This window comes from Astyanax mexicanus, chromosome 12 (genome assembly GCF_023375975.1).
Source record: "Astyanax mexicanus isolate ESR-SI-001 chromosome 12, AstMex3_surface, whole genome shotgun sequence".
Taxonomy (NCBI): domain Eukaryota; kingdom Metazoa; phylum Chordata; class Actinopteri; order Characiformes; family Acestrorhamphidae; genus Astyanax; species Astyanax mexicanus.
Window position 1 is genome coordinate 20468063 of NC_064419.1, and position 17059 is coordinate 20485121.

Sequence of the window (17059 nt, forward strand, 5' to 3'; positions counted from 1 at the left end):
AGTAATACCCCAACACTAGGAGGGTGCAGACTGACACATGCCTCCTCCAATAAGTGCAAAGCCAGTGACCACCTCTTTTTTTTTTAAACTGAAAGCGTCCTTTAATGGCGAGTAGCATGCACTGGGATTTAAAATGTTCTTAGTTCACTGAACCACCTGAATTCCTGTATTTTTATTGTAATACAGTACCAGTCAAAGGTTTGGACACACATTAAATTCAGTTAAATGTTTTTCATTATTGAAATTTTTTCCGCATTGTAGAATACTACTCAATTCATCCAAAGTATGAAGAAAAACATGGAATTATATAGTAAACCATCTTGCTATTTTCTCACTCAGCTTTATGAGGCAGAGTCACCTGGAAAGGCTTTCAGGTAACAGCTGTGCTGAACTTGTCAAGGGTTTATTACTTGAGATTTTTGTCCTCTCCATGTGTCTGAGAGCATCAGTGTTGTGTAGAGGTAGAGTTGGTTTACAGTAAAGAGCCCTATTTGAGGGCTCTCATCAGGACCACCCCAGAAAGAAAGACCAACAGTTGCACAGAATAAGTTTATCAGATTTACCAGTCGTAGAAACCGAAAGTTAACAGAATCCCAGATAAGAGCAACCTAAATGCTTCACAGAGTAATTTTGTTTGGTTTGTTTAACACTTTTAAGTTTCCTACATGATTCCTTATGAGTTTCATAGTCTGGATGGCTTCATTATTATTATTTGATTAATGAGGATTATTATCAATGTAGAAAATAAACAGAAATAGCATACAAACTTACAAGTAAGTGGTACTGTATATTGCAGAACAACAAAACAAAATGTTGATTTTATTTTTATTTTTGTTCCGGACTAATACAAATTCTTGAAGATTTTATGCAGATCCTTTAAAATCAATGTACCGCACTTTTACTTTATGTACAGATGCCTTCTTTTCTGTCTTTTGGATATCATAAGTCAGTGTCTACATGCATTAATTCACAAATTATTCAACAGAACTGACTCCTGGGTTGACTCACTCGAGCACATCCTTGTTAAACTGCTTCTGTCTGTTGCCCAGGAATTCCCCGATCATCTGTCGGCTCAGACCCTTCCTCTCCAGAATGAAGCGGGCGATGCCGACCGGCGTATCCGACACAAAGCCACGCTCTATCAGGTACTGGATGCCCTTCTCTGGTTTCCTGTGGTTTTAGAGAAAAGCAATAAACAATCCGCCAGGTCACAGTGGTGAAAACTAACAGCAGTAAAAAATAAACACGAATACAGTAAAGTAAATAGAGGAATGCTCCAGAGCTTTTTTGAGACCTGAATGAGACCACCTCCTCTTGTAGGTCTCGGTGTAGAGGTTTGGTCTGCACCCAAGTACAATTATTGCCTTCACACAAATCAATGTCTGGCTATAAAATGCAGGTGTAAAGAAAAACCTGAAACAGCATAAGGGATCCACTGTTCCTTTAAATCCATTAACATTCATTCCTTTAAGACTAAGCATAACTGTACCAACTACATCTTTCCCTTTTTAAGCTACAATTTACTATTTTTTTTTATTTCCAAAGTAATTTTGTTTGTTTGTTTGTCAGTATACATTGGTATATAGCCCATTAATCATAGAGACCAAAGAATCATCTCATGCCCTAAAACATGTTTTCCATTCTGTGGATCCAGTTCCTTAGGCTAAAAACACACATTTTAAAAAGCACTGTAAATACATCATTATTTTGCTCACTTGTTGAAGAGGTTGAGGCCAATGCGGTACTGCCGTCTCTGCATCACGTCATTGTCGAAGGCAGGCGAGTCCCAGCTATGGCGGCTCTCTCTCTGATAAGTCTGTTTTCCCAGTGGTGGCAGCGGCTCCCTCAGACTGTCCCTGGAAGAAGAGCCCGAGCTGCAGTTTATGGTTTCGTTAGAGTTAGTGGTGGAGTTTAGCGAGTCATTGTCACCATCTGAGCAGCACTGCTGATCCAGACCACCAGGGGGCAGTGGGGCAGAGGATGAGGAGGACAGCGGCGTGGTCGGGGGCTGCTGTGGGGAAGAAGAAGACGAGGGCGTGTCGGGGTACTGGTGGTGATGGTGGTGGTGATGGTGGTGGTGTGCTACGTGGTGGGGGATGTGTGAGGGCAAAGGTCGAGCAGCCGGGCGAGCCTGGCCTTGTGCTGTGCCAGAGGTAGCAGAGCGGGCGTTTGGGTTGTGTTTGAGAGTTCCTTGCGGGGAGCCTCCAGCCGAGTCCTGCTCATACACCAGCTGCCTTCCGAGAGAGCCACGATCTGATCGGTCACTCATGTCCACAGAACTGTCGCTGGGTGGCTCGATGGTGAGCAGGGGTAAGTGTGCCCCCCGGAGGCGGTAGTCACGGCACTCTGTGCAAGGTGTGCTCCTGCGGCTGTTGCTGCTCCCTCCTCCCTCTGTGTCCCGGCTGTCCTCTCGACCTCCAACACCACTGCTTCCCCCGCCACCGCCCCAGAACTCTGTGTCTGTGCTGCTCGGGGCTCTGTCCAGTGACAGCGGTGAGGACGGCAGGCCGTCGTCCATGTAGAGGGTGACGTCGCTGTATGAAGTCGCTGTGCTGTCTTCATGCATGCTCAAGCCACCTCCGCCACCGCTCCGATCCCGGTCACCCATGCCTCTGCGGAGGGACGGATGGCTGCTGCTGCTCCAGATGCATTCACCGAAGTCGTCCACCACCCCACTGCTGTCTCCGATGCCCTCCTGAGAGTCTTCTCTGGACGTCCTGCACGTCAGAGCATCATCGATGGAATCAGCCAGGGACTTAACCTGTACAAATTATCAGATATAGCAAGGATGAAATTTAAGACTCAAGCAACAATTTCATGTTTCTGTTTACTGTTTCTGGAGTCCTTTGTAGTATACTTTAGAGTAAGCACATGAGGGCCCTTTTTTAGTGATCTCTAGGCGAGCCGTCAACCAGTGTGTCTTTGCTCTCATAACGACGGAAAAAGTATGCCTTGTGCATCTGGTAATGCACAAAAGGCATGTACTAATTCTTCTAACTAATCATATATGTGTTTTGGGGCGAAATATAAAATAAACCAATCAGTGTATCACCTGCCATTTGCTTTAAGAGCCGGGTGCAATCTGACTTTTACGCATTGCCATTTTAGCGGTGCAGAGCTTCTGCGCTTCTCAGCAGAACTTTCTAAACTGACCTGCTCGTTTATGCTGTTAAGATGTGTGAGCAGGTCACTTACAGGAACAGCAATGATATTTTATTGTGTATTCTCCTTATTGTTGATGTTGGGTTCTGGCACTGCGGTATGTCCTTGCGAGTGTATATCGAGCAGAGGTGTACTCTGGTAGTGCACCTGTGTAGCTAAGATAGTAAAGAACGTTTGACTAATGACTATTGTCAGGGTTTTTGAAAATGGATTGTTGGTGGGGTGTATGAGAGCAAAAAGCATTGCAATGCACTTTGCGCTGGGTGTAAGATAAGGCCCATGCTCTGACTAATTAGCATATTGGTGGTCAGGAAGAGTAAATCCTAACATCCCAAGAAAAATTCTATACCAGACACATTACTTGTTTGGAAGAGAAAGACTCCCACCTGTTTTGAGAACGAGTCCTCTAAGTGCGTATAGTCTCCCGGGCGGGATGGAGGGCCAGGCTCCATGTCCGGTAAATGTGGTGCCCCCATGCCTGTACTGTGGTGGGTCGGGGGTTGTGGCTGAGGCTGTCGATCATCAAAAGAATACTGCATACGCATGTTGGACAGGATGATGCGACGTGTCATGCGGCTTTCAGACGCTGAGCTTCGCAGACGCTCAAAGTTCTTGTTCATGCGATACTGCCGGAAGGCGTTCTGAATGGTGCGCGCCGCTCGTCTGCTTAGGAAGTAGCCACCATACTTCCTCTCCAGCATTTCCACCTAAAACGGAACACAGTTTATAGGTCAGTATTACAGGTTTTGCTTTTGCTAAGGCCCCAAAAATGGTAGTTGTAGCACAGTTTTAAAAATTCCTCCAATAACTAAAAAATCTAATATATTAATAAATCCGATTCGATACATCAGCTCACAGATGCCTTGTGCTGGCCTACATCACCCTGGGGAGTGATGAGGGGAACGAGAACCATCTATCCACCCAGACAGAGCAAGGCAAATTGTCCTCTATCAGGCCTCCAGCAGCTGATGGCAAGCTACATAACCGGGATTCAAACCAGTGATCTCCTGATCATAGTGGCAGCGCTTTACACTGCTGGACCCCAAAAGAAAGACTACAATGTCAACAAGCTAAGCCATGTGCCACTATGAAGTCTTGTTAGACTATTTCACATGTATAACCAATGTACATAGCACAGTCATACGCGTTAGATTGCAAATATTAACAGGATTAAATACATTAATAATATATTATTTAATGATTATACATGAAAATCATTTATTTAATAATATATTTAATGTGAATTTGGTTAAATATGTGTTTTTTGGCAGAACATCAGTGCAACACAACACAGAATCAGTGTCATTCATTCTTTTCATTAAATTGGTGATGTGTGGGTGTCCCGAAACAGTTAATTTTCTGTACCTTACTGTAATTTAATTCATTAATTTACTTAATTCGTAAAGTTTGCGTGAACCAGTCTGTCTCGTTAGCTTTTTTTTTTTTTTTTGCTAGCCTTGACAATTAATCTTGGGAGTTTCACAGTTATAGATGATGCTCACTGTAAAAAAAACGATAAAAAAAAAAAAAACATAGTTTTGAGGTCCTTATTGATACTCTGAAATGTGGGAATCAGTACAAACAATACCTCCATATGAGAATCTCCATGTCTGTTAAATAAAAGTGAATAAGTCAGATGATCTCTTTACCTTCTTGTCCTGGAGATCTGTGGAGAGCTCATAGCTTTCTGACAGGGCTTTGCACCGCTTGTTCTCCTCCTCCTCCTGCTTGCGTAAGGCCAGGCTGGCCGGCTGGTTTCGGGTGCGCTGGGCCCAGGCGAGGCTGGCTGGGCTTGGGGGGGCCACCACCGGCCCCCGGGAACCTGGCGGGCCACAGCCGCTGTCGTTGTAGAAATCAACACGGTGGACATAAGGGGCCTTACTGCTGTCAGAGAAGGGGCTCGACTCTGACACCTCACTGTCCTGCTGAACACTGTACATTGACAGAGAATGAGTGCAAAAGAGAGAGAGAGAGAGAGAGAGAGAGAGAAAGAGCCCATTAAAAATAGCATGAGATAAAAATCATCAGCTCAAGCAATTCACTACTTCATGCAATTGCTTATTTTCCACCGACTTTGCAATTTCAAACACTGATAACACCCCGAGGCGAAAGATTCTGGAGAGATGACATTGTTTTTGAATAAAGAATGCAAGAACAAATGAAGTTACCACAAGCAGAAATAATCACCCACGTCTTTCATTCACAAAAGGTTAATGTGCAAAAGTCAAATACCTCGACAAACGGGATGTGTGGATGATATTGATTGTCTGGTTACAATGGCATCTGTCAACAGGGGGGATCTACATACAGTACCAAAAAACTTCTGATTCAATTGATTATTTTTTTATTTCTTTATTTAACTTAATTTCTACATTATTAAATGCATAAAAAACATGTAATTACGTAGTAAACTGTAAAAAAAAAGAGTTTGTCCTCCACCATCTCCTGACCTAAATCCCCCTGAGATGGTGATTTGGGATGAGCTGAAGCTTCACATCATTAAGGAAAAGCAGCAACTATTGTTCCAGGTGACTTTGAAGCAAGTGAAAAAATACCAAGAGTGTGCAGATCTGTCCTCAAAGCTAAATGTGCTACTTAGAAGAATATAAAGTATAAAACATGTTCTAGTTTGTTTAACACTTTCTGTTTACATAATTTAACGTGTTTCTGTATAGCTTTAATGTGTTCAATATTAAATTTACAATGTAAGAAATTATATAAAGAATGAAAATGCACTGAATGAGAAGAGGTGTGTCCAAACTTTTGACTGGAACTGTATTAGACAGCAAGTGAACAGTCAGTTCTTCAAGCTGATGTGTTAGAAGCAGGACAAATGGTCAAGTGAAGTAATCTAAGCTTCTATATTTTAACTAGAATTAAATTGTAATGGCTAGATGACTCAAATTCAACATCAAATTAACAAAAAAAAAATTTAACAACCGGGACATTTGGACACTTCCCTACAATAAATAGTACCGTATGTTTCGCACTATAAGGTGCACTTAAAATGCTTTAATTTTTCCAAAAATCATTGGTGCTCCTTACATATGGATTTTAGCAGTCAGGTTGTAAGGAGCAGTAAAGCCTCCCCACTGAAGTACAGTGTTATACAGAAGTTTCAGTTTAGTTCTCCACTACAGAGACTGGAGCAGTATTAGCATTAGCCGCTAACTGCGCTAAGTGCTGTGTCTTTCGCAATTCAAAGATGAGTATATCAGACTGTAGCCTGCTGCTAACCCTGGCTAGCGCAGCTGGAGCAGCATTAGCATTAGCCACTAACTGCGCTAAGCGCTACCTCTTTCGCAGTCCAGAGGTTAGTATATTGGCCTGTAGCCTGCACTTTTACCGTGTTAAAATAAGCTCTAACTAATATCGCCCGGCTTACCAGAACTAAGCATACAGTGAATAAACAGAAGCAGTTTACTCACCCAAATAAACAGATTTCAGGAAAGCAATCTGTGTAGATTAACGTCCAGCCATGTTTTTTTTTAAGAACTACAAAAAAGTACTTAATATTGATTTCTAAACTCTTAAAACTTTATGAATATGAACTTGTTTTCTTTGCATCATTTGAGGTCTGAAAGCTCTGCATCTTTTCATTATTTTAGCCATTTCTCATGCTCTAAATTACAATATTTGTATTTGGAACTTTAGAGAAAGGTTTTCCGTAGTTTATAGAATAAAACAACAATGTTCATTTTACTCAAACATATACCTATAAATAGCAAAATAAGAGAAACTGATTCAGAAACTGAAATAGTCTCTTATTTTTTTCTAAAGCTGTTTATAGTGAAACATTTGCAATGAACTCATGACTTCTGAAGCCTAGTAAAAGCATTTTTTTCTTTAAATAATTTACTGTTGACTGCATGTCATTAAACAGCTCTGAAATTACTTACTTGTAGACCTTCTTATGCTGGAGCATGACTCCTGTTGAGCTGTGTAGTGCTATAGCAGTGTTTTTGATGATTACACACACACACACACACACACACACACACTGTGTATGAAATTGCTACCACATCATGCTGCTTGCTACCACCTATTACCTAGTCTGTCAATGTCAAAACGCCCAACAGTGAAAAGAACAACAAAGCTAAACTGAAAGGCAGGTAAAGCTCAGCAAAGGAGCAATTATCACAAAATTACAATTCACAAGGTCGCACCTTTTTTTTTTTGTTCGTCCAGAACTGCTGAAAGCTCACATGCAGTCACTCGTTCCCCAGAGCCACTGCCCATATACGAACTGCCACAGGAAACACACCAGCATGTGATTACAAAGCATGGAGTGACACGTTTCAAACAGCACCATTTGTGTGTAGTATCCAAATCCACACTATTCTCAAATTTAAGGCTTTCCTTTCCTGTTTTTCTGCCACAGTTTAAACTCTGAACTTTGAATGTTTGTTTTTCTGCAGCCCAGCATGTCCCGTGTAACAACAGGTAGTAATAAACTCGGGCCTGGAACGGCTGGGGGTCTACAAACCCATAACAATCATCTCCTGTCACGTGTGCAGTATTTTACAGCACAAAGACATACAACATACAACACTTTCTCAGCTAGAAACAATAGAGACTGAAATATTCAACAATGCCCAGACACTTACTTACTGCTGACGCCCCCACCCATCCACACACACACACACACTTACACACACACACAGACGCGTCCACCAAAAAAAGAGTTAATAGAAGTTCTCTCTCGACAAGGTCCCAAGTGCATTAACACAAATCCACATACTCCACGGCTTTTTGCGGCTTGACTCTGAGGCAACTTAGCTGTTATGACATGAGAATCAGGAGGTCAGCAGTAGCACCTGGTCACATGTCCACACTTTACCACCCTCCCTCTCCCTCTCACTCTCTGTCTCTCTTTTGCTCCCTCCACCCCTTCCTCTAGCTGTTTTCATTACACAGAGTGAACTGACTACAGCAATCTGAAAAAAATAAAAAAGTCAGCAGCCTGTAGAAGGAGTGACTGAGACCAGTCATCCTCATCCTGTCTGCCGCACATTTTCACATGATTCAGTCTCGCATCTTTATCTTTAGCAGCTGAGAATAAACTCTAGAGAATGAGTGTAACGAAACAAGCATATCATCACTGTCACACAAAATCCTCAACTCGAGACAAGAAGGAAAAAAAGCTTCCCAACTTTCAATAAAAGTCAATGTACAATTTGTTTTTCATTTTTGAGCATTTCATTCATTTTTCTTTCCTGATGGAACAGGCTTATTCCAGGATGACAATGTTGGTATTCATCGAGCTGGAATTGTGAAAGAGTGGTTCAGGGAGAATGAGATCATCATTTTCACACATGGATTGTTCACCAGAGTCCAGACCTTAACCTCATTGAGAATCCAACCAAATATAACAACATGTGATGTTTTTTTTTTTTTACCAGGAAATGTATATGTAGTACCTTGTATGCGCTCACTTTAACTTTTCACAAAACATTAGATAATTGTCATTTTACTGTTATTTAAAGTGTCAAAATACCATGTCATGTGCTAAGTCCTGCTTTTGGCTTGAGGGAGATGATGAACAAATCTGTCACACTATTTCTGTAGGTGTAGCTCAGATTTTAATTTTGTATTGGCCTTATTAACATTTATCTGCCTGACATCAGCTGCTGGAGCCGAGAGAGCACTATTGTCCTTTTTCTATCTCGGGGGTTGATGGTGCTTTTTCCCCTCGTTACTCCTAGGGTGATATCAATAAGCACAAGGCATCTGTGAGCTGATGTATCAGAACCAAGTCGCTGTGCAGCAGTTTAAAAAGAGGCGTGGATGACTTCACATGTGTCGGAAGAGGCATGTGCTAGTCTTCACTCTCCTGGTGTTGTGGCATCACTAGTGATGGGAAATTTACAGCTGACTAGCAGCTGAATGGGTGGGACAATCGGCCAGATAAATTGGGAAGAAAACATGGTAGAAAATTAGAAATAAAAATAAAAAAACACCTTTATCTTCCCCACAAACAGCAGTGGAATCTGACATTTTCTTCTGATTGCAACTATTTTTTTGGCAATGAATGTAATGTACTGGAATTAAGTCTTTATTATGATTTGTTGAACTTTCTGAGGGGGTTTACTGAACTTGTTTTCTGTCTGTCCTGTCCCTTTGTTTGGCCTCCCCGTGTTTTCAGCCCTGTGTTCACGTGCTTTCCTGTGTTTGTGATGTGCTGAGGGACTGCAGAGAGGGGGCAGGAAGACTGATCTGCTGTTCTATTTGAGAGGTGGGACTTTTTCTTTTTTCACTTTTTTGGTAAGCCATGCATAACGTGCATTCGAGTTTCAGTCAGCACACTTTCTGACGTATACCTTAACATGACACAGCGTTATCTGGGTGTTGCAGACAGTAAAAAGGTGGTGCTCTGCGGATGAAATTTATTCAGCCGTCTGATTTCCGGCTGCTTCTCGGCTGAAACTGTGTTATGAGCCATTTTATCATTAGTGGGCTATCCAACATCTGCTGATGCCCTGCAGGGTACTTTAGCAAACTTTTACAGGAAACATTTCTAAATGACAAGTTAATGATTTTTCATGCTGTTTTTATTCCCTGTTAAAAGCTTAAGTATTAGCAGTATTTTGGGCTTCAGTCTGTAAACATATATTTACATGTGTTGGGCTACAAACTGTACACATAAAACGTGCACCGACAGCAGAGGTAGAAGGTTAGATCCACTTATGTCAGGGAATATTGGGCTTTTAATAATATTTGTAAACCTTTCTTTTCTAGGGTCCACAAGTTTTTTATTTTTTGTCACATTTTTACATAAACCAACTTATGTTTTTGACACTATTAGAATAGTGCTGAAATTTCCAAAATGACTTTTAACTTGCCAGAGCAAAAGCCTCATAACTGCCTGTTAGTGTTCAAGATTGACTACATGATTGATAGCTTAAATTTGTCCACATAAAAGTATATTTGGCAACCATAGTTTTTCAGCAAATTAAATTATTTTTCAATAATGCAACAAAAATAACTTTTGGTGTTCAACTAATTTAGTAAAGTCAGAATAATGTCTATCAAACAATGAAGTTTTCCTTAAAAAAGCAAACAAAAATACATTCATGCAAAACTGCTGACAAAAACTTTATTTTTGGCTGTTTTTTGGTTTAACCCAAAAACTGTAATTTTGGTGCATACTTTTCTTAAGCAGCACTCATTAGCATAACTAACACAAAGTACAGTGGGAAACTCAGAAAAGCTCAGTGCAGATCTGAGAAAGATTATTACGAATGTACCAGTCAAGACTGTGTTTTGGAGACATTTGTAAACCATTAGCGATTAATCAGCTTAAATATTCTTTATAAGTTGTTTAAGTAGGAGGTCTAGCTACCGTGACAAGTTCTGGAATAAGATCCAAGCAGTCACAATCAGCTGAGGAAAAACTGGTTTAGATGGTCAGGAACAAACCAAGAACCAACAAGGTACAAGCCTGCTATGAACTGGAAGCTGCTGGAACACCAGTATGCAGTCCAAGACAGAAGTCTATAGTCTATAGCGCATTGGTCAATTACACGTTTTGCAAATAGATTTAGGGTGTGTCGTTGTGTCTTTAGTATCGTGAGGGCACAAAAAAAATACGCCTTGCGTTGCTCGAAATGCGCAAAAGGCATGTAATAATTGTCTCAATTAATTATGGGTTTGTTTTGGAGATAAAGGGAAATAAACCAATGAGTGTGTCACTTGTCATTCTCTTTAAGAGCCAGCTGCGCTATGACTTTGGTGCGTTGGTATCTTACAGAGCTCAGCGGAGGATACTGACCTGCATATTCACACTGTGAAGGTATGCCAGCAGCTCATTTAAGGAAGCTGCAATGTTATTTTATCCTTTATTGTGTTTTTCGCTGGGGTAAAAGTCGTTTTTTTTTTGCACTGCAGTGCATTCCTGTGTGTGTAACAAGCTGACTGTTTGCTGTTGTTAGGGTTTTAATCAGTCAGTGGTGCACCTGTATTTCCCACCACCAAGAGAGAAACACGCCTGAACACACCTCACTTCCAGACCACCATGCCCATCGGCATATATATATATTTCTAAACTCCGACGCTATTTTAACTTTAAAATAAAAAAAACACTTCAGGCAATATACAAGCACTTCCATACACTCTTCGGCTAGGGTTTCACTGTGTGTCAGTGTGTGTATTAGTGTGTGTATTAGTGTGAGTGTGTGTGTGTGTGTGTTTCACCTTGCCCTTTCTCTTTTCCTTTACCTGTTTTAATCCTCTGTTCCTCCCACACTTCCTGACCACCCACCTACCTACACACACACACACACATGCAGGAGAGGAGGAATGAAGGCTGCTTGGAGACAGTTGCTGTGAAACCAGTGTGGGAGGGGAGACAGTCCTTGGAGAGAGAGGCTGAGGTTTCTATGGATACTGGGGTTTTATACAGCGGCGGTGGGTGTTGCGAGATAAAGCTGCAGGTTGTGGAAATCACTTCTTCTGTTAGGGACAAACGCTGCAGAAGGGACACGCTGCCAAACTTCCTGTAGCCTGCATATCACTGTTGCTGTGTTTTCAGTAGGTCAGCAACAGAGGCTAAACTTGGAGCACCAGAAGCTCCTGAGGGCAAAGCTTATTCAAAAACATCACGATTATTAATCATATTGTTGCTGTCCCACAAAAAAAAGACTGAAGAAGAAAAAGTCTTTTTTATTTCTGAACAATTCCACTTTTATATTAGCCCCTTTATCACTAGTATTGCTCCCAACACTAAAAGCATGAAGACCAGAACATGCCTCCTCCGATACATATAACCTCAGCCACCGGCTCTATTTGAACTACCACTGATGCAGAATAAATAACCAGTGTGCACTGAGGAAAGCGTAGCTCCCCACCTTCGATGCATTAGCCAATAGATGCCTGTGCTGGTGAACATCACACTAGGAGTGATGTGGGGAGTTTCCACAGGCTAAAACAAACAAAAAAAGAAACCCTTGAGGTTATTATTTTAAGTTACTGTGTTTTTTGCACTATAAGGCGCACTTAAAATCATTTAATTTTCCCAAAAATCGTCAGTGTGTTTTATAATCCTTATAATCTGGTGCGCCTTATGTATGAATCTTACCAGTCAAGTACTAAGAAGCAGTAAAGCCACTACACTTACTGTAAGTAAACGGAAGCGATTTACTCACCCAAATAAATAATTTTTAGGAAAGAAATCTGTGTAGATTAACATCCAGAGCTCGTATGATTGAAGAATGAAGAATTACAGTTTTGTTTATCTAGCTTAGCTTTACTTAATTAGTTACACCAGCACTACGGCGAGACCTGCTGAATTAGAAGGACAACATGACAAAAGCTCTGTTCTTTACTAGTGTCACATAATGTGACTTGTGTATGAAAAAAAAAAAAAACAGAAAATAGACCTTAATTGATAGTGTGCCTTATAATCCGGTATGCCTTATAGTACGAAAAACTAGGGGTGTGCGATGTAGTCCTAAAATAATATCACAATATTTTTTGTGGAACGATTTTCTCTGTGAGATGACAAAACATGTATAATTTTACAATTAATTTCAAAAATATACTGCTGCTGCAAAATAAATATAAATACGTTTTATTTAGTGTAAAAATAAAAGTAATCTACCATGACTCTGATATTGTATAAAATAATAATGGTGAAACGAAATAAAAAACAAAAAACTAAAATAAACTAATGTAACTGCAAAAATATATAAATTGTACAAACTAAGAAAAAGTACATACATTAAATCTCAAAACAAATACAAAATAGCTTTTAATAATAACGCAATATCACGATATTGAGTTTTTTATTGTGACACAAATTTTGGCAATATTATTTGTACGATACAACATGGCACATCCCAGCAAGGCCAGCTGTGGTCTCTTCGGGACTCCGGCAGCTGATGCCAAGCTCAGGGATTCAAAGCTTCAGCAATCCTTGGATCACAGTGATAGCCCCTTGTGATAGCCCACTAGACCAATCAAAAGTTTAGAAAATGTAAAAAGAGTTTTCCTGGGCATTTCTTTAACTGTATTTATCATGAACATTTCCAAAAGAACAAAAAATGTGAAATTTGAACTACAACAAAAGTAAAAAAGTGCAAAAATGGAGGTACAGTGTTTTTCTGTAACAGCAATGTTATGCAATGTAGATAGTTCTGATGCCACGAAACAATAGCCACCCTCAGGCACTGTGCTCAAAATTCCTCCCTTACATCATGTATCCCTTAAGGGCCTTAAACTCATCTTTTTTATTCAACTTCAATCAATCAAAAATCAATCCAAATCAAAACCATCTGTCTGTCCATTCTTTTTTTTTTGCATGTTCAGAAATTCCAGAAGCAAAGTAAGAACTTACAGCAGCAAAATCCAGAGAAAAATGCACAGAAAATCCACAAAAATAAAACTGAAGACAAATCCAAACTAAATAATTTTCAAATAACAAACAACAATAATAATAATGTAATTATCTTTAAAAATATTTTATATATTTTATTCTGTTTTGGATTAGCAACCTACATCATTGGGTACAAGGCAAGAATACTCCCTTAGAAAAAGTGTCCCAGTCCATCATACACCTTTTCACTACCAGTTATGGAATTTTAGCATAGACAATTCTCCTATCGTGTGTATTTTTAGGATGCAGGAAGAAACAAGAGCCCCCAGAGATATAGGAGAAATACACACAACTCATTTCAGACAACTGTGCAGCACACTCACTACCTGCAGCACCACCATGATGAATGTTCTGAGGAATCATACTGTCAATAAACAATGTATGAGTTGATTGAGAGTCAAACTACTTCAAGGGAAACAAAAGGAAGATATCAAATATATAACAGAGTATAATTTAACTTGCTACTTCTGGGTGAGTAGGTTGGCCCTCCCTCTCCTCCATCAGTCAACACAGTTCTAGTCACCGCAGGCATCTGTTAGCTGATGTAATAGAACTGGCAGTAAGCGTTCTCCCTGAGCAATAAACCTATTCTCCCTAAAGGGCGAAAAAAAAAGGGCAATAGAGGTTGCAACAAACTGCTGAAAAATTTGGCGTTAAGCACCTGAAGCAACGTGAAGTCAGGCCCTTTAAACCCAAATGGAATTCTCAGGTGCGTCTCAGGGGCAACACTTCTGGCTTTTGGTACAAGGAAAGGCCTTTTTTTCCATGGTTTCCATCTAAACTTGAACTTCATATGATTAAGTCCATAAACTGAACAATGACTGGACCAGGAAACAGTGTCCACATTTACCAAATACAATTTAAAAAATACTTGGCAGTAGGGCTGAAGCTATCGATTATTTTAGTAATCGACCACTCTACTAAAAAATCGATTCGATTAATCGAGTAATCGGATAAAACATTTGTTTGCTTAAAGAGTAATTAAAAATACACAAGAGAAAACAAGACATTTCACTTAATAATGAATGACCAATTGATTTCCTTTTTTTTAGAAAAGTTATTTTATTAATTCACAACATACACTTCCAATCTGCTTACACAAATAAAAGTAAATAAAGAAATAATAATAATTTAATAATTAGTACTTTAATAAATTAAGTTAAATTAAGTTCAGAACCATATTGGGGGTACTGGACTGCAACAGCCCACCCCCGCTGACCTTCAAAAAGATGAATATTACAATAACTACATATTCTCTGGCTTGTTATTTGAACTTAATACACATTAACAGCCCACAAATACAGCTACAAAAGACAAAAGTACCATGTACAATAGACCACAACAATCAGTGCTTAATTTTCCTACAAGTAAAGCCATTCAACAAAGATCACTCATTTGTATGCCTACAGTAACGTTACTCCAGGGCAGCCAAAACATTAAGTACACACAAAAACTCACTAGTCAGGCGGCCTATTATTGTGAATTGTTTCACACTGAAGGGACTTTTTAATTAGATATGACACAATATCTGTCTCATTTGCAGCCACAATTCCGTGATAATTAGCTAACTATCAAAAACCATCATGAGCACCGTTTTACAGCTAACCAATGCGTAGCCCTTTTATCAGAATGCAGAGAAGGGGTTACACAGCCATGGCCCCGCCCCCCTAGTGAAAACCATGAATCTGATTGGTTAGATTGTCATATGTCTTTGCTAATAGACTCATTACTACACCTTTCAAAAAATCAGTAGAAGAGGCACGCAGGTACAGGGGCAGATGTAATTTTAAAGAGCAGTTTTGATTAGTTAGTACCGCTGTCAGTCAGATATGCGTCCTATAGCAACTGAGTAATGCTTTGAATTAGTTGTTGTTGCTGTTTTTTTATTTTAGTTAAGTTAGGAAATATATGCTTACAATTTACAATAACTATAAAATATATTTCCTGATTAAATATTATGTAATGATTTACATGCACCTATTGCAGTTTGGATGATACGTTTATGAACATAAAGTCTGTGATCTGAGATGCTGTTGCTGTGCTGTGTCCTACAACACTCAAACAATCCCTCAGGTTTGTTGATGGAGAATGGAGGGTTCCTTCATGCGTCATGCCTATGCACCCTACTGATTCTCTCTCTTTTACACAAAACTTCAGCTTACGTATATCTTTACACAGTGATCATCCTCACACTGTGTTGAACACCATGTGTTCCAAACAGGCCTGCCGATCTGTTTTGGTCTTCTTGTAGAAGTGTACATGTTCCTGCTGCTCAATATTAAGCTGTATCCATTAGGGATGAAACGGTACAGTGTGGCCACGGTTCGGTTCGTATCGCGGTTCTTGGGCCACGGTATCGGTACGGTTTCGATATATTAATACTAGAGCTTAGATTATCTGCCCGAACCCGACCCGGGGTCAGGCTCCAGAAATAGTCTGTGACACAGGCATCTGTTTTTAATGATACATCAGCAGCACCTCCCCTTAGCCATGTGGGTGCATTCAGTACCAGAGCATTTGTTGGCTCTGTTAAAGCGCACCGAAATACCACAGTCCATCCGAGTGTATCAAACTGAACAGGTCGAACCGAACGGTTCAATAAAATACCGAGAACCATTGCATCCCTAGAATCCATAGTATTCTTAGTTATTTAAGTAACATGTGGTTATGATTTGTATTTACAGCAGTGGTATCAACAGTTTACCTCTGTTGTTTTGTCTTAATATGATCCAATTCATATGTTTTTACTTGCCACTCTTGCCCTCAGCTCTCTAAATAAAAGTTCCAGACTTTAATATACCTGCTTTGCGACCACATCAGCTTTCAACATGAATTAATCAAATGTATATTAGGGACAAAAACACAGTGTGTTTTTACAGTAATATTATGGAAGACCTGTTTTTTTTTACAGTTAGGAAGCCTAAATTACTTTACACCACTGCAGTAAATACAAATCATGCTATGATCGTCCTCTGATGCACAGCTATAAACATGCATTTGTTGTAAAAACGGAGAGATGCTAAAAGCATGTGGACTGATTTGGGTTATGCTGTATTTTGCGGAGTACAGATTTCTTTTGTCTCTCGTAACATCTTTAGATTTCTGCCACAAATAATAAGTTAAAAAATAGTTATAAAATAATAAGTTTCTATGCCCCTAAAACAGAACCGTGTGGGATTCCACAATATGTACACTTATTCATAATGCATAATGGTTTCTGCATTAGAACTAAGAACAGTTGTGTATTAACTTTACATGAAATTCAATGTAAAATTATTATATTTTCATATTATAAGTAACTTTGGAGCATTTCTCCAAAATGATTGGATCCAGTTATTAATAAATTGTTTCATTATCTCAAAAAGTGAAAAAAGTGAATATTTAGGTTTTAGCATGACAATTCCTGTATATCCCTCTGCACTAGATTAAAAGTTGTTTAATTTGTGCTATTTTTGTCACGTAGTTGCATGCAGAAGTGCATGTGTGGATATGTTTTTCAGGTTTTAAAACTACGTTTACTATTTT

General features: G+C 39.7%; 1 protein-coding gene across 1 annotated transcript in view; it reads right to left on the reverse strand.

Annotated features, from left to right (window-relative positions):
• iqsec2b (IQ motif and Sec7 domain ArfGEF 2b) overlaps window positions 1-17059 on the reverse strand; it is a 126734-nt gene that overhangs the window by 20174 nt on the left and 89501 nt on the right. The window contains 4 exon segments of the mRNA XM_022670642.2: window positions 1009-1170; window positions 1716-2761; window positions 3549-3869; window positions 4812-5094. Coding sequence (XP_022526363.2) covers window positions 1009-1170; window positions 1716-2761; window positions 3549-3869; window positions 4812-5094 — 1812 coding nt within the window.